Source organism: Bubalus bubalis, chromosome 18 (genome assembly GCF_019923935.1).
Source record: "Bubalus bubalis isolate 160015118507 breed Murrah chromosome 18, NDDB_SH_1, whole genome shotgun sequence".
NCBI lineage: Eukaryota > Metazoa > Chordata > Mammalia > Artiodactyla > Bovidae > Bubalus > Bubalus bubalis.
In genome coordinates this window covers 34,381,789-34,405,540 of record NC_059174.1, presented here as the reverse complement: position 1 = coordinate 34,405,540, position 23,752 = coordinate 34,381,789, and the positions used below count along the sequence as shown (strand labels likewise).

Sequence of the window (23,752 nt, the reverse complement as noted above, 5' to 3'; positions counted from 1 at the left end):
TGCCTGGCCCCACCCCAAGCCTTGTCCTCGTGCTCTTGCGGCAGCAGAGATTGACGCGAATCCGCGCTCTTTCGTCTGAGCGTGCGCGCGCCCGAGCCCGTGCGTCACCAGCGTCGGCTCCCGCGGGCTGGGCAGCCGGCGGCCTGTGTTGCGGAGCGGGAACAGCGGCGGCGAGAAGAGGATTGAACAGGTGGGGGCGCGGCACGCGGATGTAATCCCCCCACCCCCACGAGGCCGAAAAGGCGTTCGACCGGTCGACCCCTCCTCATCTACCTGGGAACCCCGCTCCATTGTCCACTGGCCCCGCCCTCCATTGGGCATGCCCTTTGCCCCAGCCCCCGCCACTTATTGGCTGTAGGTCACTCCCCTCCTCTCTTTCCTAGTACCCATTGGCTCCTCTTCAATGTTATCTTCTCTCGGAGTTTCTTATTGGCGCAGACCACACCCGCTTATATATCACCAGACTCCGCCTTCAGCCTGGGCTCCTCCCACAACCATCATTCATTCATTCTGCATCTAGTGCTGGGTACTTTGGTCATGGGGGTGAATGAGACCCGTCCCTGCCCTCAGGGAGTTCAGGGGATGATGTGGGGGGACACGGACCTGGGCTCCAACAATGACAGCCTAGGGTGGTAAACAAGCCGCTTGGGCACTGGGAGTCTCTATGACGCTGGGAAGGCTTCCCGGAGGAAGTGAGGCCCAAACCGAGTACTGAAGAATGGTTAGGAGTTTGTTACAGGGAGACATTGGGAGGGCATTCTTGGCAAAAGGACCTGAGACATGAAAGAAACAAGCGTATCCTGGTAATTCCAAAGAGGTAGGTCAAATGAAAGAAGGGGAGATAAAGAGGATTGGTACAAGTAAGAGGCCTAGAGAGCAGTGAGGAATCCAGAAAAGTGTATGGTTAGTTGAGGGGAAGGAAGCCTGAGTCCCGAAATCATCCAGCAGCTTGTCACTAGGCAGAATGCTGGGAGGAGGGGGAGGGGATCAGAACTAGCTGGGGAAGCCAAGTGCAGGGAAGGAATGATTCCAGTTCTGAGAGGGACAAGGGCTCTCGGTTTCATTCCTTTACTGAACAACTGTTCTGGGGACACAGCTGTGAACACTTAGAAGGAAAAAACATAATAATCACATATACTGTACTTCAGATGGTGATGACTGCATTGGAGCACAATATTGTGGAAAAGGTGAGGTTCTGGTGGAGAGGGTTTAGAGGAGGTTTACTGTCTTATAGAGGGTGTGTCGGGAAGGCTTTTCTAACAAGATATTTGTACAGAAATCTGAGGAAAGTGAGAGTGACCCCTGCTGTTATATGAGGGGGAAAGCGTTCCAGACAGGGACATTTTCAGTTTGAGATGCCTGTTATACATTCAAGTAAACATGTTGAATTGAGAACTGACAACACAGTTTGAGGGGCTTCCCTGTGTTTCAGATGGTAAAGAATCTGCCTGCAATGCAGGAGACCTGGGTTGGGAAAATCCCTGGTGAAGGGAATGGCAACCCACTCCGTATCCAGTATTCTTGCCTGGAGAATTCCATGGACATAGGAGCCTGGTGGGCTACAGTTCATAGGGTTGCAAAGAGTTGGATACAGCTGAGCAACTTACACACACAGAACACTAATCTGAAGTTTATGGAAGAAGTTTGGGCTGACATATTTAAAACCATGAGAGTGGGTGAGATCACCCAGGGAGAGAGCATAAATGGAGAAGAGAAGTTTTCAAGTCCTGGACATTAGAGTCTTTTTTTTTTTTTTCCAGGGGAGGGGCTGGTAAGGAAGGATTTATTACTTGTAGCAAGTTAGGAGAACAGCAGGGATCTTTCCCAAAGCAGTATCTCCACATTATGGTGTTAAGAGGTCAGAAAGATAGGGATGACCAGCAAGGAAGACAAGAACAAGCAGCTAGTGAGATGGGAGAATTATGTCCCAGTGTATTTGGGAACCAAGTGGAAGATGTGGCCAAGCTGAGATGAAGTCATTAACTTTGTCAAGTTCTACTGATCAACATGAAGATCATTGGTGACCTTGGTCAGGTCAGTTTTGATAGAGAGCAGGGGCCAGAAGCCCCTACTTGAAGTGAAATTTAAGACAGAACAGGAAAGAAGGAACTAGATAGAGACTGAGTATAGATGACTTGGAGTGTTGTGTTACCCTGAGAAGCAGCTGGAGGGAGATGCAGTGAAGCTAGAAGACTATGGGGTCAAGTGAGGGTTTTGTTTTTTAAGATGGAGAAATAACAGCACGTGTTTAAACTGATGGGAAGAATCCGGCAGAATGGAAGAGACTGATGATGTAGGAGGTGTAGGAAAAAGGAGAGATGCTGGAATTATGTCCCTGAGCAGACAGGAGAGTTCAGAGGATGGAGCCTTTGGTCAGTCTCTGGGGAGAGACTGGGTTGGACTGAGCCCTGGTACAGAGTTGGGGTAACTGTCCTAACACTGGCCTTGGATGACCACCAGCAAGATGGCTTTGATAGGAGACACCCAGGGATTGGCTTGGATTGGCTGAACTTTCCCTCTGCTTACAAAGAGCTGGTTCTAATTTAGATTTGAACAGATGGCCCAGAAGGGAGAGAGCATTCCAGGTGGAGGGACTAGCATAAGCAAGGGGCAGGTAGGCCCAATGGGCTGGAGGAGGTGGATGCAGCTGGGTGGGAGGGGTGGAGTGAGACTGAGAAAATGCCAGAGGTAGAAGGCAGATAGAAGGTAGTGAGACCCCCTCACCTTTCATCCTGGCAGCTGAGGCTACACTGTACCAAATTCCCAGTCTGGGTGGGCGCTGAGCACAGAATCATGAGTGGGGGGCTTAAGCCTTACAATCAGAAGCTCATGAGCTAAGGGGATTTGAGGAACCACCATCTATGTGGATGTATGAGACTTCCTCCTGCTTTCCCCCAGTCCAGGGAATGGACTAACTAGGGGGGAGGTGAGGTGGCATAGGGCCTGCTAGCCCTCAGGCCATACCCACTCATTGCTGGCCTCCACATCCTTCCTGTGTCTCCAGAAGTCGACGGTGTGGGGAGCTGGAGTGACCCGGCCGGATGTGCCCTCCAGGACAGAATGGTGCTGGACTCAGGTGCTCAGGTGTATGAGCAGGCACCCCCAAGTCCGCCAGCCAGCCCCTCCTCCTTGGCCCATAGGCCGGGGCCCTCAGACCGAGATGGGGCAGCGCTGTTCCCCTGGCCTCAGTCCCTGGCCCTGCCCCTGGCTTTGTCCGTCCCCTCGGCCCTGCGGCCCCGGGTGGAGAGGCAGCCCTTCTCAGAGCTGCACTTGGGCCGCCGTGGACACATGCGGCGCAGCGAGAGCACCTACACCGTGAACAGTACTGGCCGGCGGGGGGGCAGCACCCAGAGTCGGGCCCCGCCTGGACGGGGACGGGACCCAGGTGGGGGCACCCTGCGGCCCGCGGCCTCCCTGCCTCACATCGCTAAGGCTCGAAAGGAGGCAGGCCGCGGTGCCAGCAAGAGCCCCTGCATGCTGGTGGCTCTGCGGCCAACCAATATGGACCGCGAGCGGGACAAGTTCTTCCAGTCCCATTACACCTATAACCCACAGTTCGAGTACCAGGAACCCATGCCCATGGCTGTGCTGGAGAAATACTGTGAGGCCTCTGGACAGTTCATTCATCAGGTCAGTGCAGACTGCCCGCCTCACCCCAGCCTGGACCACCTGAGCGGTCCAGCTTGACCTGCTGCTGCGGCCCTCTGTGCAGGCAGTTGGCATCATCGAGGCTGTCCTGGAGAAGTTTGGGACCTATGAACACTTCGAGGCTGCAACGGGGGGCCAGCTGCTGACCAAGTGCCAGATCTGGTCCATTGTGCGCAGATACATGCAGAAGGAAGGCTGCGTCGGTGAGGTGAGCTCACGCTGCCAGTGATGCCCCTTTTCCACCCGCTTCCAATCAGACTGCCCAGTGGGTAGTGCCAGGCCCAGCTCCGTTCTGGTGGAGCTAGTGACCTCAGGCCAGCTCTGCTCCTATCCCTGCCCCAGTCAGGTGGGAGCTGGCTCCAAGCGGAGATGGGGCAGGGTAGGTGTCGTGGCCAAGTGTCCGGCCTGGCTCCCCTGTGGCACCAGCAGGTCCACCTCCCCACTGGCCCCCGGGGTTGGTGGCCATGATGTGTGTCTCTGCCACCCGCAGGTAGTGGTGCAGCTGAGTGAGGACCTGCTGTCCCAGGCAGTGATGATGGTGGAGAACAGCCGACCAACGTTGGCCATCAACCTGACTGGAGCCCGCCAGTACTGGTTGGAGGGCATGCTGCGGCACGAGATAGGTCAGGGTGTGGTAGGTGGGTGGGCTGGGATGAGAGGGGGCTGGGACATGGCGGCAGGGCAGTGAGGGGCCCCAGTAATTCCACCCCCTCTCATTTTCCCCCTTCCCTTCACCAGCAGCCACCTTCTCCCTCTGGCTCACAGAGGTACGCCAGAACATGCCAGCCCACTCTTTGGGCTCACCCTTATTTCCTGTTTCTTTTGGGTATCTTTTCCTCCCTCAGCTTCCTCTCTGATTTCCCTTGTCCGTGGGGCAAGACTGCTGAGGCCCGGACAGGCCAGAGGGAGAACCCTAAGGGCCCCACTAGTCTAGCCAACAGTACAGGCCTTCCATGGTGGATGCAAGTTCAGATTCTGGGAAGGGAAATGGCTGAAGACACAGCTGGATTTAGGAGGGGACTGGCCAGGCTGGAAAGGCAGGCATAGGACACGAATTACTGTTCTTTCATATCTGTCACTCCTCGTCAAGAATCATGTTGCTCTGGGCAAAAGGTGGTTTTTGCTGAGTATGTTAGCATGAAATGGGCATGCAAGGGTGTGGGGACCGGGTGGTGTGTGAGTTCCTGGCCTCTCTAGGGGGCTGCGGAGCGTGGGGGGCGAAGCAGTGTGAGTTTGGGAGAGTTGTGTGTGTATAGTCCTAGACGGATGGGGGAGGATTCATGTGTGTGAGCCTCTGGGTCCTTGGGTGTGAGTTCACCTGAAGATGGTCTTGATGATGCGTTGGGTGAGTATGGGTGTGGGGTGGAGAGGCTTGTGTGAGAGCCTGATTTTAGGGGCATAAAGCTATGTGAGTCACCAGCTAGAGGTCCAGACGGGCAGAGCAGGGCCTGGATAGGGCCAGGCAGGAAGACCCCCTGGATGCCCAGCCCAGCCTCTTCTTTGCTCTCCCCGCAGGTACCCACTACCTTCGGGGCGTGAACAACGCGCGGCAGCCGTGGCACAGCGCCGAGGGCCGGCAGCAGTACGGGCTGCGGCCAGCAAACCCCACGGAGGAGGGCCTGGCCAGCCTGCACAGCGTGCTGTTCCGCAAGCAGCCCTTCCTGTGGCGCGCAGCGCTGCTCTACTATACGATACATCGTGCAGCGCGCATGTCCTTTCGTCAGCTCTTCCAGGACCTGGCGCGCTACGTGCAGGATGCCGATGTGCGCTGGGAATACTGCGTGCGCGCCAAGCGCGGCCAGACTGACACCTCGCTGCCCGGTGGGCACCAGTCCCGGCGGGTTGGCGGGGGAGTGCCTTGATCTGGGGTGGGAGGGTGAGGGTGGGGCTTTGGACCTAGGGCTCATGGCCCTCCTTGCCCACAGGCTGCTTCAGCAAGGACCAGGTATACCTGGATGGCATCCTGCGCATTCTGCGGCATCGCCAGACCATCGACTTCCCGCTGCTGACCTCGCTGGGCAAGGTGAGGGGTCATAGGGCCTTCAGAGGTCCCAGCCAGCTCTCCCCCTCACTGCTGTATTCCCTGAGCCTCTGGTTGGAACTCCACTGAGGACCGGGTGCCAGGCCTCTCGTGGTGGGAGCGTGGGTGGAGTGAGCACAGGAGATGACTTGACAGTCCAGCAGCCAGTATAGGTGCTTTTTCCAGCCCACAGGTGTTTGTGTAGACACTGCAAAGGAAGTGAGCATTCCAGGCCAGGAAAGCAGTCAGGAAGGCCTGCAGAAGCAGGCTGGAGAAACAGCCAGGGATCAAGCCCTTGGCACTGGGTATCTGTGCCAAGCTGAGGAAGTTGAACTTCATCCAAAGCAGTGGGGAATCCAAGGAACTTCAAGCAAAGGGTGGCACAGATGTTGGCTTTAGAAGGCTCTGTGTATCATATGGGAAGAGAGGCCTAAGGAGGGGAGTGCAAGGGGAAGAGGAGGAGGCCTTTCTCATCTCTTCTGCAGCATTGATGGTGGTCTGGCATAACCCCGCAGTGGCCATGCTGTTGGAGAAGAAGGGGCAAGCTGGAGAGATCTTCAGAGTGGAATCTTTTCAACTCAGTGGCCACTCTGAGTGGAAGGGTGACATATTCTAAGTCCCCACCCTGGAATCTGACCTAGGGGCTCTGACAAGGGTCGGGCTGCATAAGCTGGCACCCAGGAAGGCTGGCTATGAGGCGTCTAAGGCACCTGGTATCCAGGGAAAGGTGTTCAGAAGGCAGTTGGATACCCAGATTTGGAGATGAAGGGGGGAAGCTGGACTGGATACAGGAGTGGGGTTGTAGCACATAGATGTTAGAAGAAGGTTTTGAGAGAAAGAGCAAACACCCAGGATGGAGCCACAGGGTACAGAACGTTGGGAGTGAATCAAAAGGGGAGTGGGAGAGGTTCTGGGAGCAAAGGGCTATGGGCCATTGGAAGAGAGCTGGGACCAGCTGCCTGAAAACCAGGGGACCCTGCACTGAGGCCCAGCTTTCTCCCTGCAGGTTTCCTATGAGGATGTGGATCACCTCCGGCCCCACGGGGTACTGGACAACACCCGGGTGCCCCACTTCATGCAGGACTTAGCACGCTACCGGCAGCAGTTGGAACACATCATGACCACCAACCGGCTGGATGAGGCAGAGCTGGGCCGCCTGCTGCCTGACTGATACTGGTTGAGGGCTCCGGATCGGCCCCCAGAACACGAAGCTGGCTGCTCTGTGCTTCCACAGCCTGGGTGTTTCTTGGGGCCTGGGGAGGGCAGAATCATTTCAGGAGGGAGGAGCGGCAACAGCGGAGAATTTGTGCTAGCCTCCCTGGACCCCGAGGGCCAACAGCAGCATGTCAGGCAGACTAAGTCTTCCCTCCTATCTCCAGCTGTCTGTTGAGCCGAGGAAGAGCCTGAGGGCAGGAGGGAAGCTGAGCATGGATGGGCATTGGGGGGAGGGGTTGGGAGTAGAAACTTGTTCTTGCATGAGATGGCTTTGGGTGTATGCGTACTCCACTCCAGTCTTTTTGTCCCCCCACCTGGCCCCTTGGTGCTCCTTCAGCTTTCACGCTGTCTACCTCTCACTGGGTCCTGGTGGGGATCTCCCTTCTCCTGGGGTGACTGCCTGAGCCTGCCATCCTGGCTTTCACACAGACTCAAGGAGCAGGGATCCTGGTAGTAGAGACCCAGCTGGGCTGGGCTGTGCTTTCCAGCATTTTGCCTCTCCCATTGTCGTCGTGTGTTTTCCCTATTTGTGTGCAGTGTGTCCTGGGCTTCTGAAAGTTCGATGGAGGGAATAGGGCTCCTCTGGAAGGCACTGACTGTTCCTAGCCCCGCCCTCCCTCACACATACACAGGCCTTGTGAGTCAAGCCGAGAGCTCCCCTGGCCTTGCCCTCAACCTCTGCACTGGCCTCTGCTGTCCCTGTCTTTGCTCACACCCTCGCAGCTGGTCTCTGACAGAGGTTGGCATAGGCTGGCAGCATCCACAATCAAGCCTGAGGGGCAGGCCCCCAGTGGTTCCAAGTTCTGAGCCTCTCCTCAACCAGGAGAGGTGCCAAGATGATTGTTGCTTCTGGTTTCACCTCAGACTCAGCTGTGTGAGGTTGACCCAGCCCCGCTCCCACCTTTGGCCTTAGTTTTTCCATTCGAAAACTTGGAAACACAGCTGGAAAGTCCTTATTCCTTTAGTCATTGAATATGTGTAGAGCACCTTCTGTGTACCAGTTAACTGGTCAGAATCCTCACTGAGCTCCCAGTCCTGAGAAAAGTCAATTAAAACAATTATAATGAAGTGTGTCAGCTTCATCTACTCACGATCACTTCCTCTTTCCCTTAATCTCCCTTCCCAAGCTCCTTTCCTGGCCCTTTGTGCCAGTACTAGGGCCTTTCTGGGGTGGGGCTGGTGATGACACATGTCCCCAAATGGTTCATGAGGATAAAAGGGCCATGGAGCAGGGCCCAAGAATCTGGCCCTTGTCCCACTGGGGACCTGGGTCTGGGGTCTCCAGGGGTACAGCTTGTACTGTTGAGGACAGAAATGGGCTGAGGACTGTGCCATGGGCACAGGGCTGCCCAAAGACTTTGGGACTTAGAGGCACACATCCACACCCTCGTTCCTGGGCAAAGAGCCACAATCAGAGTCCAGGCTGACCCTCCAGAATTTATTCACTTTCAGTGGTACTGGGCTAGATGGAACATTGGTGGCGTCTGACCCCACTTTGGCAGGATCCCAGATCACATGTTGCTAGGATGAAGAGCGGCCTGTCGGTGCTATGGCTTTCAGGAATCTAGAAATAATGGAGGGGGCCTGGTCGTTCAGGTGGAGCCCCGCCTCCTCCACCTCCCAGGCCATGCCCTCCCGCCAGATTTGGGCAGCCTCACACCTTCAGACTCATCTCCAGCCTCGAAGTCAGGCTCCGGCTCTGGCTCTGGCTCCGCCTCTGGCTCTGGTTCCGCCTCTGGCTCCGGTTCCGGATCCATTTGGGGGTCCAACTCCGGTTCAGCCCCTTCAGAGGTCTCGGCTTCCAGCTCTGGCTCAGCTTCTTCGAGGGTTCCGGATTGTGCTGCCTCGGAGTCCTCAGGACCCCGGGCCTCGTCGGATTCTGGAGTTCTGGGCAGCCAGGGGCACGTGGTTCCTGAGTCAGCAGCCCCGGGAGTCCAGTGGCCTGGGCATGGAGGGTCATAGCTTCGTTCCCGGTAGCCTACGGCGGAGGTAGGAGTGTCTCAGGCTCAGTTTATCCTCGGTGGTTTCCTCTGCACATGTTCAAGTCTTTGGGGAAGACCATAGATCGATGCCCCCCATGCCACGCCCCCTCCTCTGACCTAGGGTCCGCCTCCCCCGCGGGCTCTCACCGGTCCCCACGTGCTGCCAGTCCCAGGTGGGGTCCGGCGCCCGCACAGTTCGCTGGGCGCAGCTCAGCAGCTCCTGGCAGGCAGCCTCGCCCTTGCTCTGCACCAGCAGCAACAGGCGGCGCACCCTGCGTTCGGCGTCAGGCAGCGCGTCTAACGCCTCGTACTCGGGCCCGGTGAGCACGCCCCGTGCCAGCAGCGCGTCCAGCAGCAGCCCCGAGTCCGCCTGCAGCGTCTCTACCAGGCGTTTCCGCTCGCGGTCGATCGTCTCTGATGGTCTTTCCTGGGTGTTGCCCATGGTAGGGGCTGCATCGGAGGTAAGGGGCGAGAGGTAGTGGGGGCCGGAGCTCCCCTGCTTCTGACCTCTCTCCCGGGGCCCCAGTGAACATCCGTGGCTGGGGTCTAAGTTCACCTGGATCTCTGGGGTCTATCAGCCCCGCAGCGCAGCACCGATCCTGCCTCCCTGACCTTTTCTATTTTATCTCTGCCTCGGGCTTCACCTTCGGTCGGTAAATGTTAACTGTGGCACTCCTCTCCTCCCCTAGCTACCCCAGGACCCTCATCTACTCTGACTGCTCTCCCCAAGCAGGTCCTTCCTCCTGAGCCCCTGCCACCTTAGACACCGCGATAGATTCAGACCTAGTTTATCCAACCTAACTTCTCTTTCCTAACCTGCTTCCCCAAGGTACAGCTGGTCCTGATAAACCACACCCAGCTTGCAATCAAGTTCCTTTCCAGTCTATCTGCCGAATACTTCTGTCAACTTCACCACTGAGTCTAGTCTTTCACTTCCAGCCTAGACCCTGTAAAGCTCCATATCTCCCCTCCCAGATCCCAGTGCTGAGCGTCTTCCTGCTCCTCTCATCTACTGGAGGAAGTCCAGACCCTTATCCTGACCCTGAGGTCCATCCTTCCAGGGCAGGCCCCTGCCTCTGCACCCCCTCACTGATACCACCATGTTGGAACCCCAATGTGGTTTCCTGGCCTCTTCTGGTTCCCTAATACCTGAGTAGAGATACCTGAGTCCTCTTGAGTCTTAGCTCTGACCAAGATCTTCTGACATCACCTGAGACCAAACTGTCTCCCTGCTGCCCTGGGAATGATTCACAGCCATCATCTTGAAGTATCCAGGACTCAACTCACAAAAGCTACCAGCAAATGTCAAACGTTCACCGTTTTCCTCGGTGGATCCTCCCATTTTGAGAGGCTGTCACCACCCCAACAGCAGGCCTTGGGCAGAAATTAATCTGCTTTGTTCACTTATCAACAGCCAAGGACAATGGCCCATCTCCTCTTGGGTCACCTGACCCAGGCAGCAAGGTCCTTGGCATTAAGGGGCAATTAGGTCAGGCCCTGGGCCACTCCCTTTCTCAGTCCATCTCCCTTGGCCTTGGCTTTGTCCAAGGATTTCATCCTCTCTTTGGGGTCCCTCCTTTACCTCCTTACTTGGCTCTAGGTCTGGGAGAGAGGATTTGGTCTTAACCCCCATCTCTCTCACTGCCTGGTGTCATGCTATGCCTCCCTAGTCATTGCACCCCTCCTAGCCATACTGAGGTGTCAGCCCTTCCCTCAGGCCATGAGCAGAGACCCTTTGCCCTTCCCTTTCCCTTCATGTCCCATCTGTGACAAATGCTGCTCCTCCCCTGACATCTCAGAGAGAATCGGCATCTCCCTCCACCCCTCATCTCCTGTAACAGTCTCTCCCAGCACCTCTCACTCCTGTCCATCACCCTACAGAACAGTGACTTTGACAACTCTCTAGGGTAGGATTATTGTGCCCATTTTACAGATGAGGAGACAGGCTCAGAGAGACCAAGTGGCAGAACTGGAGTCTGACTTGCTCCAGCCTGAACTACGAGGTGTCTGGCCAAGCTGAATGCCAACCATAACAACCTGTCCCCTAACCCTCGTGGGACCCCCAGAGAGAATCCCGACTATCTGTTCAATTCCCAGCCCCTAGATAGCAGGCTTTCCCCCACTTCCCTCAACCATTCAGTACCAGCACTTCCCAAACTTTGTAGACACTCTTCCCTGGGCCTGGAATCCCCTTTCTTCCTCCCATGAAAGATGGACCCATCTTTCAAGACTCAAATGTCCCCTCGTTTACCCCAATGCCGGAGTGTCCCAGAGGCAGATTCGTTCCTTCTCCTCTGTATCACAGTGAACATCATACACCCTGACTAGGCTGACATCACTGGACTGTGTACCATGGATCCTCTGCCCTCTTACTTGAGGTTTCCAAACTCTGTCCCCCCAGTCAAAAGTGCAGGAAGGGAGGGAGGGCAGAACCCACTGTGTACAGGTGCAGAGAGGGAGGGGACATAATAGGTTGGCCCCTCCTTTTTTCTCCCTCCTCCCCAAATTATTTTCATGTTAGCTTCCTCCTCTAGTTACCTCAAGTCCTGCCTTTTGTCCTGTCTGGAGAGCAGAGACCCCAGCTAGTCTGGATCCTCTGAGATTTAATGCTCAGAATATCGAAATTATGTCCTTCAATGGTCACAGCCCAGATTCTTCCCAGAGGACCTGGCGGCTCCAGTTAGCACGCGTGGTCAGGGGTCTCTGCCGCCCTCCCCACCTCGCTCCCTGCGCGTTCTTTGGCTAAGGAGCGAAGGTGGTGGGCCACCGCCGAAGACGTCGCGCACCTGCGAACTCAACATCCATTCCTACACCCAGCCCCAGAGGTAAGAGTCCTGCGGAAGGGAGGGGAAGGGAGGAGAGGGGAGGAGAGGGGCGGGGCTCACAGACCTTCGCGCACTGCTGCTGGTGGTGATCGGGCGCGGATTTCGCCCAAACTCAGTTTCTCTTCCCTCCCCCAGCCGGAGGGGGAGGAGTTCGGTGGGGCTCCCGGTCCCTGCGCTCCTGGCGGCCCCACTCACAGGTCGAGCCTCAGCAGGGCAGGAGATGACGAGGCAGAAAGGGCCAGGCAGGGTGGGGATATGAGCAGCAGCTGCGGCGGGGGCGGGGCGGCCAGGGCTGCCGGGAACCGGGAGGGGGTGGGGAAAGGGGGCCGTTCTTCTCGGGACGCTGGGAGGCCGACCGCAGAGGTCGAGTACCGCCTGGCTGCGTTTTCCCTCATCCCCCCGGGCGCGCCGGAGGAGTCAGGGTGGGGACCGTTAAGCCCGCGGACCCAAGTACCCCAGCAATTCCCATGCGTTTTACACCCATTCTCTTTGCCTGCACAGAGAAGGCTCAGAGAAGGAGACCAGTTTACTCAAGATCACAGAGCGGGTGCACTGCGGTTCTGGGTGTGACCCCTAAAAGCCCCCGATTCCCGGAGGTCATAGTGGCCATGCGCCAGCCCTGGATTCGCACCCGGAGGATGGGGCCTAAGCAGGAGAGCTCGGCCTCGGAGGCACCTCTGCTCTCCAAGGGTTCCTCGATTAACATTAAAGCCCTGGGATCTGGACGTTTCTATGAAGGCAAAGGCGCCCCCCCACCCATGACTTCTGTGCTCCCTGGTCGGTAGAGGAAACAGAGACCAGAAACAGAAAAAAAATTGCGGTTTTATGCAGGACTCGGGAATGGAGAGGGGCTGCCAAGTAAGTGGGGCTTCACTCAGCGTCCACCAGGGGGCTCAAGGAAGCCGAGCAGGGCGTGCTACTGCCAGCCAGCCCCTCAGCAGGGCTGGCTTCGGAGTGGAGGGGGTCTCAGGGTGAGGGGTTGTCTCCCGAGCCCAGGTAGGAGGCCCGGCTCTCAGGGCTGCTGTAAATGGTTAAAGCTCCGGGCAGGCTGAGGGCTGGGCCTCCTAAAGCCGCTGGGATGTCCAGCAGGAGTGGTGCCCCGAGTGTGGAGTCCTTTCCTAGGAGAAGCGGGGCTGTACTCAGCAGGGAGAGACGGTCATCTCCTTTCTTCGGGGAAGGAGAGCTTCACTCGCCTTGCCCTCTGGTCAGTTGCGATGAAAGATCCACTCTCAACCTCCCCCTCTCTCCCAGCCTGACTCCGGGGATTTCCCTCCAAAACACCGACTGCCCAGCCCACCCAATTGTGATACCTCAGGCCCCTCAGGGTGTCCCCCAGGTCCCTGAGTCACCACATATATTACCTGGGCCTGGAGAACTTAACCCCTTAACCGCCAGCTCAGTCTCACCCTTCTCTGGAACCAAGGGCTGCAACTGCAGAAGAGAACCCCAGGAAGCAGCTGGGGAAGGGAGCTGGGGCTTTGGCAGAGGGAGAACAGTGGTGGACTAAAGGGCTTGGCTGAGCAACCCTCAGCACCCACCCCCACCACCCTCCCCACCCCCATCTTACCAGGGACAGCTCCATGTCTAAGTCCATCAGAGTCCATTCCCGCCCTTGGAGGCTGGGGCCCAGCACCTGAGGGGAGCTCTGGGTCAACGGTGTCCTCTCCAGGGTGCCCAAACAGCTGGAGCCCACCGAGCCCTGTGCCCCTGCCTCACTGAACGTGTACTCACATCCAGCGGCCCTGCGGGCTCCACACTTTCAGGGGGGGCCCGAAGCAGCATTGGAGGCAGCAGACTGTCTGGGCTCCGGCCTCCCCTCTCCAGGTCCAGAGGGCCCCTGTGCACAGAGAACTACTGTTGGCCACTCCTTGCATTAGGTTTCCAAGGAACCTGGATACATCAGGATCTAATCTGACAACATCTAGAAAGTGTTAGAAGAGGACCTCCCAACCCACACACACAGAAGGGCACAGAGAAAGCACCTTCTGCCTCCTACCTTTGGCCTGAGGTTTGGGTCGTATGCCTGCCCCGACCCAGGCAGTTATCAGTACCAGTGGGTCTTAAACTGTTATGTACTTTACAATCTTTACAATCGCCCCAGTGGTGGCATTTAAAATGCAGACTCCTCAGCCCTGCCACTGAGAAGTTTCCACTTTCCAGGGGCCTCTGAAGCTGGTGCTCCTTAGAGCAACTCTGCAAAATCAGGTCAGATCATGGCTGCCTCCTCAGCCACCCTGGGGCAGACAAGGCTGGGAAGTTTCAGGACTAGCTAGTGCCGGTCTAGCTGCAAAAGTGGCCCATGGGGTTTATAATCACAAATGGGCTTTCTGCTCACCTGTCGGGAACCTCCCTGGGGCCTCTTGGTTCAGGCTGTTGGGCACTCCTGGGCCCCTCAGGGCTGAAGCTCCCCTTCCCCTCCAGGATGGCCTGCACCACAGCCACAGGCAGCGGTGGGGGTGCTGTCACGCAGAAGTCACACTCGTTTGGGGCCAGGGCCAGCCCGGCCTCGCCTTCCCCCCCTGGGCTGGCTGGCTCTTCTTTGAGCAGTGCCAGGCCCTTCTCCCTGCACCAGAGAAAAGCTTCAACCAGACCCTGGCGCTGACCTCTCCCCCTATTCCCACAGCCATCTGGGCTGCCAGGCCCACCCCCCACAGCTCCCCAGAGGGCAACCCCTGTCCCTCTTACCTCCTGCCACCACTGGAGGGGGAAAGCCTGGTTCCTTCAGGAGGAGAGTCTTCTGGGAGGTCGGAGATGATGGGGCCCCTGGCCCTGTGAGGGCTGCTGAGGCCCACCGTGGTCTCTGGGAGGGGCTGTAAGTAGAAGAGGTTGAGCCCTTCACCTCAAGTCATAGGGTGAGCCGGAGCCTGACTGGTACCACATGGGCAAGACCTAAGGGGGAAGGCTTGAGGGGGGAGGCTTGGTCCATGCTGGGTCTGGTGGGAGGGAGGCTAGGCTCCATCTTCTCTTCTATTTCTTTTTTTTAAAAATCTGTTCTTTTAGGGGAATGGGGAAAGGGAACAGGCTCTCTATGGAGAGATGAGAGGAGAAGCAAAAACCTACCGACTGGATAAAGTAGGGGTCCTGCAGGAGGGCACCAGGTAAGGGGCAGGCGTTGAATTTGGCTGGCGATGGGCACCCCTCATCCAGCATCAGCGACCTGTGCAAGGTGGCCAGGGGCACAGGCAGGGGGCTGGGCAGGTTCATCTCCCAGGCCCCTCAGCCTGCACCACCACCCTCCCACAGGCCCCAGCAGCCACGTCAGCAGAGCTGAGGCCTGTTGCCAGGGCATCAGTCACATGCTGGAGGCAGAAGGGGCTCCCCCCCCAGAGATGGGGGCCCTTTGGGGGCAGAGGGGAGGGAGGAAGTCTGGTTTGGGCCCCAGACCCTCTGCTCTTGGGATGCTTTGGGGTGAGGGGGAAGGGGATCATGGGGTAGAAATACAGGGTTAAGGTCCTGGAAGTGAGGGGTCTGAGAGTCAGGGTTTTGGTGGTAGAATTAGGGGTAGGGGGAAGCCCTGGAATGGGGCTTTTGGGGAGATGGCCATGGGGTGAGGAAGACGGTAGTGCAGGGGGAAAGGCAGGTGAAGGGGTTTCTGAAGGAGAAGGAGTCCTGCGGGGGCTCTGATAGGGAGGTCCTGGAGGGGGTGGGGGCGTCTCTGGGGTTCTCACTCACAGCTTCCTCTTAGCTCCTGCGCTGCCAGACCCAGCCTGAAGTGGCCCAAAGAGGCACTGGATCAGCTGAAAAGGAAACAAAGGGTTAACTCATCTTTGGGGCCTTGCCCCTCACTCTAACAAGACACTTCCAGGGGGCTTCCAGGACTGGGCGTTGGGGGGGGGGTACGTTCAGGAGTGGGGTCGGGGCAGAGGAACACCTTGCCGATGACCCGATGCTGTTGACCGTGGCTCTGCCGCAGCGTGACCACCTCCCTCCACAGGATCTCGTTCTGCCTGGGGAAAAGGCGTGGGAGGGTGCTGAGGCATCTGAGAGTTCGCGGGTCACCACCCCCACCCCCAGAATGGCAGGCCCGCGCCCGCGCCCACTCGGATGATCGTCCATCCATAGTCAAGAGACTGTCACAGCTCGGCCCACACTGGTCTTGGAGGAGGCGCCGAGGCACAAGAGAGGAAGGAGCTGCCCAGAACCGTCTAGAAGACAGTGTCCTCGCGCCCAGAGCCCCCCTTCTCCCTCCCCATCCTCCTCCGCCCCCTCCCCCCGCACTGCCTGAGTTCCCGCAGCCGCGCCTCGGTGCTCTCCTGCACTCCCCGAAAAGCCTGCACCTCGCCCAGCAGCCGGCCCAGGTCCTCGGGGCGCCAGCGGCCGTCGTCGCCGCGCAGCGCGGGCACCTGCAGGTGGGAGGCTCTCTCAGGTAAGGGTCGCACGAAATAGCTGTCCCACTTCCACCCAGGTTCGCTGGTCACTGCTGGCCGCCCCTAACCTTGCGGCGCACACGTTCCAGCAGTTGCTCTCGGCCGCGTACGAAGCTCGGGTGCTGGAACTCGACGTGATCCCGTTCGGGTCTCAGCAGGCCACCCTGCTCGATGCTCACCACCTTCCGAAAACCGTCTAGGGAGCGGGGCGCGGGAGCTTAAGTTGCTAAGTCCCCGCGAACCAAGTCACCCACGCTCAATTCCCACTAGGCCCTAGGGACTCACACATATTGAGTTGCCGCACGAAGCTTGCCATGTTGCTGTGCTTGAAGTATTGGGGCAGCACCTCCTTGGCGAAGCGGCTCTGGTCGCTCACGAGGAAGCTGGTGCCGCTCTGAGGAGAGCACCGCCCGCCCACTCACGGTGCGGGCGGAGACCAGAGGACACGGTGAGCGGTGCCCGCCCACGGCCAAGCCAGTGGTCCGGCGCGCGCACACAAACTCACACTCACTCTGGAGACCGAGACTGTCATTCATGGGGACGTGGGACGAGGCCGGGCCGGAACCAGCTCTGAGGCCTATCCCGGGGCGATCACAATGAACCTCTACCCTAGCCCACCCAGACTCCCTACTCGGTTCTCTAGGAGGAGGTGCAGAGGCCAGACTTGGGTTCCAGACCCGGATGGCTCCCAGACCCGCGTTGTGACTCTGAGTTAGAATCAGACCCTGCCCTTCCCTTCTCCTGGTCTCTGTTTTCCCATCTGTCTGATGGGATAGGGTGGGAACTAGAAGACCTCGAAGATCCTTCGGGTGCTGGGTCTCCTTCAGAAGGCTCCTACCCTTTCCTCTGCCCGAAGGAAGTCGCCTCACCTCCATCTCCAATACCACAACCCCCGCCCAAGCCGTCGCCTACCCTAGACGGCTGAATCAAGGGACCCACAACCCCGTCCCAGGCAGGGGTTGATGAGCGTGGACGTTCACTGACGTGGAGGAATCCCGGGGACCACTGAGGAAGTCGAGGGGCCCCAGCCCTCACCGGGCTCCAGCGGATCAGGTGGTCGGTGCCCGGGTCGCCCACCAGCGCCCATAGCTTGCCGAGGAAGGCAGGCACTGGGCTGGGGCCCGGCTCCGTGGGCAGCGCGGCCGGCGCTTCCTGCATGGCGCAGTCTGGGCCCCGCTAAGCGCTCGGGCCCGGCCGCCGCGGGCTTGTCAAAGCCGCGGAAAGTGCTGCGTTTGCCGCCCGCCCCGCCCTACTCCGCCTCCCGGCGCCGGGTCAGGCGGGGGCCACGTGCGAACTGGCGGGGCGGGGCTCTGGCCGCGGCCGCAACACCAGCGGACCGAAAGGGCAGTATGGGATCGGATGTGCGTGGGGGCAGGGTGCAGGAGGGAGGGAGACTTGAGTTTGAGTCGCACCCTTCTCAGGCCCGCTGTTTGCTCCTGTGTTCTTCGGGAGAAATCGAGCGTACACAGCCTGATGTAGGCTGGGAAAGCGATGGAATGGGCACAGCCAAGCCTCGGGGAGAGTGGCAGATAGGAGGGGGCGAGGGTGGGGAGGAGAAGCAGACACCCTCCCGCGGAACTTGGGACACTGTCATTCCAAAGATGTCAGGACCCCAACCCTGACCGATGCAGCCGCACCTGTAGAAATGGACCTTTCCCTACCCTTCTTCCAGCCTCTGTCAGTTCAGAGCAGACCCGGCCTTTCTCAGGACGCAGAGATAAAGCTTGATTTGTTTATTTCACACTCACTCCAGAAGCACTAACACACCCCCCCTGAGGCACAACTTGAGCCAGTGCCCTCCCTCCCCCCACGCCAGGGCCGCCGAGCTAGCGACATGTTTGCAGAGGACTGGGATTGGAGGAGGGTGATCCCTGTACTGCGGGGACAGTGGGTGTCTGCAGATGTTGAAAGCAACGAATGGGCTCAGGGCGCCCTGTACCGGTACGGAGGCCACTCCATACGAGAGGGACAAGAGGCAAGAGTCCCAGAGAAGAGGGCGAACAGCTGGCCCGCCCCTGGGCAAACCCACGCAGCATTTCAGAGGACACACGTCCGCAGGGAACGGAAAGAGCGTTTGTCCCATCACGCCACAAGCGTGGGCCGCCAGGGATGCGGCTCCCGCGTTAGCTTGAGCGTGTAGCTGCGCAGGCGCGGGCAGCGCGCGCGGAAGGCGTGCAGCACGGAAGGTCGCACCACGCAGAAGCAGTGCACCTCGCGCAGGCCCGCGCAGCGCGCTGCCAGCTCCTCCAGGGCGGCATCCAGCTCGGCCGAGGCTGCGGCGCGCACCTCAAGCGCGCGCAATGTTGCGGCGTAGTGGCGCGCCGCGAAGCGCACTGGACCTACGGTGTCCCCAGAGAGGCTGAGGCGCAGCGTAGCCACGGGTACGGCTGGCTGCAGGACGCGCGTCACGCTCTCTGCAGGCAGCACCGGCTCTAGCTCCAGCTCTACCTGCAGTCCCGGGTGGCGGAGGCTCAACGCGGCCCAGGCTTCATCAGGCAGGGGGGGCGCGCGTGCATCTTCCGGACACGCGCACCGCAGGGCGAGGAGCTCGAAAGGCGCGCGCTCTGGCGCCGCCAGTGCCTCGAGCGCGGTGCGCGACAGGCTGGCCAGGTGCAAGCCAAGGGCGCGCAGGCAGGGGCAGGCCTCTAGTAGCTCGAGCACGGAGCCCGGCCCCACGCTGCCCACCAGCGTTCTGTTATCTAGAAAAAGGCTGCGGAGCTCCGGACAACCATGTGCCACCTGCAGCACCAGCGCGTCGTCCAGTGAGAAGGGCAGGCGCCGCAGGTCGAGGTGGCGCAGCGCGCGGGCCGCCCCACAGAGGGCGTGCACCGCGTCCAGGATGTCGCGGCCGGCGTCGAAGAGCGGCTTTTCTCCGCGGCATTCCAGGCACAGGCCTCGCAGCCCGGGGGTACGGCCCGTCAGTGCAGTCAGTAAGTCCGTGGCCGCCCTGCGACTCGATTTCCTCGACGGCTCAAATTCCAGCCATAGATTCTGAACGTGGTCCAGGCAGGCGGACAGATACGGCGGCAGCATGCCTTCCAGCTCACAGTCGCAACTTGGGGGTAGTGTGGTGGAGAAAAGGCGTCGGCCGGCCAAGTCCCTGCGACCTGGCGAGAGGACTCTAACCCACCCCTCTCTCTGGGTTCCAGTTACCATACCCACTTCCTGCCTCCTACCCACACACCTCCCTGGTCCGACCGTGCCTGGTCGCTCCTAGGTATGCTACGAGGGAACCCTGTCCCTTCCTTCAGACGCATCTGCCGCCAGTTGAAACCGTGCCACAGGATATTTTAGAAAATGGGCTTTCTCATTGGTCTTCAGGAGGCGGGGCGGGGCCTGTGAGCTGCCGCATTCACATTCTGCCTGTCACTTCTCAGTTGAGTGAGGAAGTAATTAAATCTCTGTCTCATTTTTTTATCTGTGCGATGGAGATAATACTTACTATCCGTCCATCACATAAAGTGTTTGTGAGGATTAGAAAGATTGATATACGTAAGGCCCTTAGAACAATGGTTGGTACACAGTAGGTGGCCAATGTTAGAAATGATGCTTTTTAATACGGGGAAGAGTCACTGCATCGCCCCAACCTCTGACTCTACCAAGACTGGGAGAAGGTGGGAGGGGGAAGAGCCTGCTCACCTGATGCTCGTGTCGTGCCACACAGCGCTGCAGGTGGCAGCGGCAGCCCAAGCTCTGCAGACCCTCGCTGCAGCAGCGCGGTCGGGCAGGGGCAGGTGGCGGAAGATGAGCGCCAGCACCTCCTCCGGCAGCTGTTCTCCAGGCTCGGCCATGGCCAGGTGGGGGCCCCCCTGCAGGAAGGCCACAGTGTTGAGGGGAACACCTGGAGCATATGTGTAGAAATGCTTAGGGCCCAGGATCCGCTATGTAAATTTGCAGAGCCCAGTGCAAAATGAAAACGTGGGTCTCTCTGTTTAAAATATTATCGAGGATTTCAAGACCGTGACAGCAGAGCATTTAACCAAGCTATTAAACCAAGCCTGGGGCTCTGTATACAGATCTCAGACCCATGAAATCTGCCTGGGATGCCGAGCGTTTCTGATTCTTCCTTTAAACTATGTTCTCACTTGTTGAACGAATACACGTTTTATAATACTCTATTAGAAGGAACTCAACCACGACCCATGCACCAGGTTGATAAAGCCAAATACCTGGATTTGGGACGATGCTGTCAGATCTTTCTCCTAGTCACCAAAGTCTCTGAGGAAGTTGGAGGGCAATTGCCCAGGCCCTGACTCCAGACCACCACGTCTTCCTCAACCCCTCGCCCCAGTCTCCCTCTACCGCACCATCACGGCGGCCAGAGAGCCCGGACTAGTCTTATAGAGGTCACTGAACTGCTTGCCTCCCAACTTAGACCCTGAGTCCTTAGGGAACGATGGAGCCCAAACACCAAGGGCCATTGAAATGGCTTCTAAAAGGGCTCTGGGCAGCAGAATCACCCGGCCATTTGTTCACCTTACAGATTTCATGGCCCCACCTACTAAATCAAGCTCTCCTCAAACAGTAGGGCCCAGGAATATGAATTTCAACAAGTGCAGGTGTATGCCACAGGTCCCAAGTTGAGAAACCCGGTCCTAGCCCCACCCGTCACTAGAAAGTGACGGCAGGGTTAATAGGGCGGGAACATTAAGGAAAACTTTTAATTGGCAAGGACCAGGAGCCAATCAGGAAGCAGAGGTGCGGGTGGGGCGTAGCTGAATACGCAAGGAAAAGGGAGGCTCCTTCCTCCACTTCACTGGGGGAGACAACTTGGGTTCTTCCAATGAGAGGCCAGAGAGGCGGAGAAAATCTTGGGGTTGTGGGGGCCTGAGGGACCCTGGATTCAAATTCCGATCCTGAACCCCGAGCAGCCCAGGCACCCGTTGGGCGGTTTAGGCTCAACTGGAATTCCGCAGACCCACATCAGAGCGCGGCCTTTGTTGGAGACTGTGTGTCCTTTTTGAAGTTGCCAATTTTAGTTTAAGGTGCTTAAAGGTTTTCGTATACAACGTTTGACGCCACTGGCCAATTTTCTATTTTCCCATATTTTCTAGGCTAACGGTCCCTGCTGGAATTTGTGTCTCGAGTACCCGGGAGTTTCTGATACCCTCCGCCACTCTTGAACTAGGCACCCAGTTCAGAGTGTCAGGTAGAATCAGAGGAGCTCGACCGCCCAGAAGGGGACGCCCCCTCGTTGCTCCATCCGTTACGCGCTGGAGAAAGAGGATCGGCTCTCACCCTGGGGCCCTCCCCCTGGGGCCCTCCGGTCTCGTAAGAACCGCAGGTCCTCGAAGTCCCTTGCCACGGGCAGTTCCGCCTGCTGTTTGACCTCAGGCGCCAGTGTCTTACCTGCGCAGCGGATCGGGTGGGCTTTGCCCAGAGGCTGGGGACTGCTCGCAGAAGACAGTGGCGGGAAGGAACAGCAGGGAACCCGGGGGGCGGGACGCCGGGACGGACGGGGCGGCTCGGACTGGGGTGCCGCCCCTGCGCTCCGCGCACACCCGGAAGCAGTGCGAGTCCAGTGGAAGCCGGCGGGCGTGGGAATCCAGGCCGGGCCCAGGCGGCCAGGTTAGTGCAGAGGGTGGGTGGGCTTTCCGTTGCGGCAGGAGCCGAGGCGGATCCTGACTCAGGAGCACGGGCGCGGTGCGGTTGTCACCCGCGGCTGCTCGGGTCAGGTGGTGGTGGTGGTGGCCTATTGGGCTGTTTCCGTGGGAGGCTGGAGCGAGGGTACCGACGTTGGCCCCTGCGAGTGCCTTGTCCCAGCTAGGGACTTTCAAGGGGCGGCAGGGCCCTGTGGGTGAGAGGACGGGGTGGTACTGGTTCTGAACAGACATTCGAGAGAAACCCCTTGCGGGTCAGAGTCAGTTACAAGCGCGAAACTCCAACAGGAGGGTGGGCTAGTGGGAGGCCGGGGAGCTCCCCTCTAGAGCTCTGAGAGGCTCTGCTTGAGTAGATGCTGGGACTCGCAGCTTTTCAGTCCTTGAGAGGCCACCCCTGCAGGTCGTCACCGCCTAGCCGGCCAGAAGTGGAGCTACTCAGGACTGTTATTGTTCAGTCGCTAAGTCGTGTTCAACTCTTTGCGACCCCGTGGACTGTAGCACGCCACGCTTCCCTGTCCTTCACCATCTGCTCAAACTCATGTCCACTGAGTCAGTGATGCCATCCAACCATCTCATCCTCTGTCAGAGTTAATAGAGCGCTGCGCCGGCTGGCAACCCATGGCAGGGGCATATTTTCCTGACTCGGTACCCACGTGTCCCTTACGATCTCAGCCCAACTAAGAGTTCCCAGGACCCCGGCGGGCCCCGCTGGTAGAGAGGCGGACTCCAGGTGGGTGGGGCGCGGGGCTTCCCGAGGAGGGGCTTCTGTGAAGGGACACAGAGTTCCCAAGCCAAGGCCCGCCCCTCACCCTGCCCCACCCCTGCCACTTTTCAACAGTTATCAGGCTGTTTTGACTTCTCCTGTTCCAGTCCTAGAGAGTATGACAGAGATTCCCCCTCCTCTTGGTTTGCAGTGTCCTGCAGGCTGGCCAGTTGGGCAGAGGACTGTCTGGTCCTGCCCTTACTTACCCACCCTATGGGGTCAGCACCCTTCAGTCAGGGGGCTAAGAAGATGTGAAAGAGGAAATGTTTTGGGGCCAGGTTCCCACTTCTCCACTCTGGGCCAATACCCCAGGACTTCCTACTTGTCTCCCTACTGCTCTTGGTCCCACTTGTCATCTACCCCGTTTTTGTTTTGTTTGGCTTTTTAAGAAAAACAAATATTCTTTTTAATACAAAAGAAATCTCTATTTCACATAAAGCAGAATATTTAAATAAAATGAAAATAAAAACCACCCCAATCTCCCCCTTCCCCAAGAGAAATAAACAATGCTAGTTTTTTGTTAATTTCTATTGTTTTGGATAAACACACAAGTATTAGTAAATTTTCTACCAAAAGATTATGGGGGGAGCTGGTCAAAAGATATGTTCCCTGTGCTCAAACTCAGGGTAGGGTTATCAGGTATCATTCTTCCTGCCAGGTCTGGGTGAAAGTGGAGGGTGCCATTTCTCTTTTCCTTTATTATTACTATTTTTTAAATTTGCCAGCTGCACTGCACAGCTTGAGGGATCTTAGTTCCCTGACCAGGGATTGAACCCAGGCCCTTGGCAGTGAAAGCACTGAGTCCTAACCACTGGACCACCAGGGAATTCCCTTGAACCCATTTTTCTAGGAAAAGAGTATGATGTTGCCTCAGGTAAGGTCTGAAGGAAGAGGCAGGGCAGTTCTCCACCTGTTGCTCATAGTGCTGTAGCTGGGAGGCCACTGACAGGCCAGTGCCATGGTTCCCTGAGTGAGAATTTTGCTCCTTGATCTAGAGCTAGGATTTTGTTGAAGATAGATTAGAGGAGATGCTAATGTCAAGGGCCCTGACTGTGTTTGGACAGAGAAGGAGCCTGTATCAGAACAACTTGAATGGCATCAGACAAGAAACTGTCTCCAAAGACTTGAGACTAAAAAGGAATGATTTAATTCACATAACAGAAAAGTCCAAGATGCAGCTAGAGCTGGGGACATGGTGTGGTTAGGGGTGCACTTCTTCATCTCTTGGCTCTGTAGCTTTCTAGGCCAGTTTCATTCTCAGTCAGGCTGAGAATGGCAAAGGAGACCTACCCTTCCTTCTAGCTCAGCTTCAAGATAGGAAAGGGAAACTTG

The 23,752-nt window shown here is 57.9% G+C and overlaps 4 protein-coding genes across 16 annotated transcripts; 1 reads left to right on the top strand and 3 right to left on the bottom strand.

Moving 5' to 3' along the window:
* Positions 1-51: 51 nt before the first annotated feature.
* Positions 52-7,951, top strand: KIAA0895L (KIAA0895 like). Of its 5 annotated transcripts, XM_025268822.2 has the most exons (8): positions 52-190; positions 3,005-3,084; positions 3,556-3,630; positions 3,713-3,856; positions 4,139-4,271; positions 5,164-5,469; positions 5,574-5,671; positions 6,675-7,951. In XM_025268822.2, exons 2-8 carry the CDS (start codon positions 3,061-3,063, stop codon positions 6,837-6,839), a joined length of 945 nt encoding a protein of 314 aa, XP_025124607.1. In that variant the 5' UTR covers positions 52-190; positions 3,005-3,060; the 3' UTR covers positions 6,840-7,951. The 5 variants fall into 5 exon arrangements, with proteins under 5 accessions (XP_025124607.1, XP_006072125.2, XP_044787979.1 ...); XM_006072063.3 differs by having other exon boundaries at positions 3,005-3,630; XM_044932044.1 differs by lacking the exon at positions 3,005-3,084 and having other exon boundaries at positions 104-190.
* Positions 7,952-8,307: 356 nt separating this feature from the next.
* Positions 8,308-12,348, bottom strand: NOL3 (nucleolar protein 3). 3 transcript variants are annotated; one of them, XM_025268824.2, is made up of 5 exons: positions 11,755-12,348; positions 11,404-11,672; positions 9,013-9,315; positions 8,544-8,861; positions 8,308-8,447 (listed from the first exon to the last, which is right to left on the bottom strand). In XM_025268824.2, exons 3-5 carry the CDS (start codon positions 9,305-9,307, stop codon positions 8,440-8,442), a joined length of 621 nt encoding a protein of 206 aa, XP_025124609.1. In that variant the 5' UTR covers positions 9,308-9,315; positions 11,404-11,672; positions 11,755-12,348; the 3' UTR covers positions 8,308-8,439. The 3 variants fall into 3 exon arrangements, with proteins under 3 accessions (XP_025124609.1, XP_006072135.1, XP_044787984.1); XM_006072073.3 differs by lacking the exon at positions 11,404-11,672; XM_044932049.1 differs by lacking the exons at positions 11,404-11,672; positions 11,755-12,348 and adding an exon at positions 10,029-11,376.
* A 144-nt stretch (positions 12,349-12,492) lies between these two features.
* Positions 12,493-17,368, bottom strand: HSF4 (heat shock transcription factor 4). Of its 6 annotated transcripts, none has more exons than XM_044932042.1 (13): positions 16,970-17,368; positions 16,343-16,451; positions 16,126-16,253; positions 15,909-16,033; positions 15,562-15,637; positions 15,363-15,427; positions 14,751-14,847; positions 14,376-14,500; positions 14,026-14,253; positions 13,422-13,527; positions 13,258-13,323; positions 13,052-13,166; positions 12,493-12,808 (listed from the first exon to the last, which is right to left on the bottom strand). In XM_044932042.1, the coding sequence occupies exons 1-13, from the start codon at positions 17,213-17,215 to the stop codon at positions 12,657-12,659; spliced, it is 1,638 nt and encodes a 545-aa protein (XP_044787977.1). In that variant the 5' UTR covers positions 17,216-17,368; the 3' UTR covers positions 12,493-12,656. The 6 variants fall into 6 exon arrangements, with proteins under 6 accessions (XP_044787977.1, XP_044787978.1, XP_006072134.3 ...); XM_044932043.1 differs by having other exon boundaries at positions 13,052-13,121; XM_006072072.3 differs by having other exon boundaries at positions 13,052-13,121; positions 14,026-14,149; positions 14,376-14,523; positions 17,093-17,368.
* Positions 17,369-17,775: 407 nt separating this feature from the next.
* FBXL8 (F-box and leucine rich repeat protein 8) lies at positions 17,776-21,560 on the bottom strand. 2 transcript variants are annotated; one of them, XM_006072070.3, is made up of 3 exons: positions 21,407-21,560; positions 19,697-19,866; positions 17,776-19,112 (listed from the first exon to the last, which is right to left on the bottom strand). In XM_006072070.3, exons 2-3 carry the CDS (start codon positions 19,846-19,848, stop codon positions 18,140-18,142), a joined length of 1,125 nt encoding a protein of 374 aa, XP_006072132.1. In that variant the 5' UTR covers positions 19,849-19,866; positions 21,407-21,560; the 3' UTR covers positions 17,776-18,139. The 2 variants fall into 2 exon arrangements, with proteins under 2 accessions (XP_006072132.1, XP_025124608.1); XM_025268823.2 differs by having other exon boundaries at positions 19,697-19,898; positions 21,407-21,521.
* Between the last annotated feature and the right edge of the window lie 2,192 nt (positions 21,561-23,752).

Bases quoted from the DNA above. Each gene is read 5' to 3' on its own strand.
- KIAA0895L (XM_006072063.3), top strand. From the start codon at position 3,061: ATGGTGCTGGACTCAGGTGCTCAGGTGTATGAGCAGGCACCCCCAAGT. The intron at 4,272-5,163 runs GTCAGGGTGTGG...CTCTCCCCGCAG, and splicing joins CATGCTGCGGCACGAGATAG to GTACCCACTACCTTCGGGGC. The intron at 5,672-6,674 runs GTGAGGGGTCAT...TTCTCCCTGCAG, and splicing joins TGCTGACCTCGCTGGGCAAG to GTTTCCTATGAGGATGTGGA.
- NOL3 (XM_025268824.2), bottom strand. From the start codon at position 9,307: ATGGGCAACACCCAGGAAAGACCATCAGAGACGATCGACCGCGAGCGG. The intron at 8,862-9,012 runs GTGAGAGCCCGC...CCTCCGCCGTAG, and splicing joins CTGGCAGCACGTGGGGACCG to GCTACCGGGAACGAAGCTAT.
- HSF4 (XM_044932042.1), bottom strand. From the start codon at position 17,215: ATGCAGGAAGCGCCGGCCGCGCTGCCCACGGAGCCGGGCCCCAGCCCA. The intron at 14,848-15,362 runs GTGAGTGAGAAC...CACCTTGCACAG, and splicing joins GCAGGAGCTAAGAGGAAGCT to GTCGCTGATGCTGGATGAGG. The intron at 13,528-14,025 runs GTGAGCAGAAAG...CTCTGTGCACAG, and splicing joins CCCAGGGAGGTTCCCGACAG to GGGCCCTCTGGACCTGGAGA.
- FBXL8 (XM_006072070.3), bottom strand. From the start codon at position 19,848: ATGGCCGAGCCTGGAGAACAGCTGCCGGAGGAGGTGCTGGCGCTCATC. The intron at 19,113-19,696 runs GTGAGCAGGCTC...ACTACCCCCAAG, and splicing joins TGGCACGACACGAGCATCAG to TTGCGACTGTGAGCTGGAAG.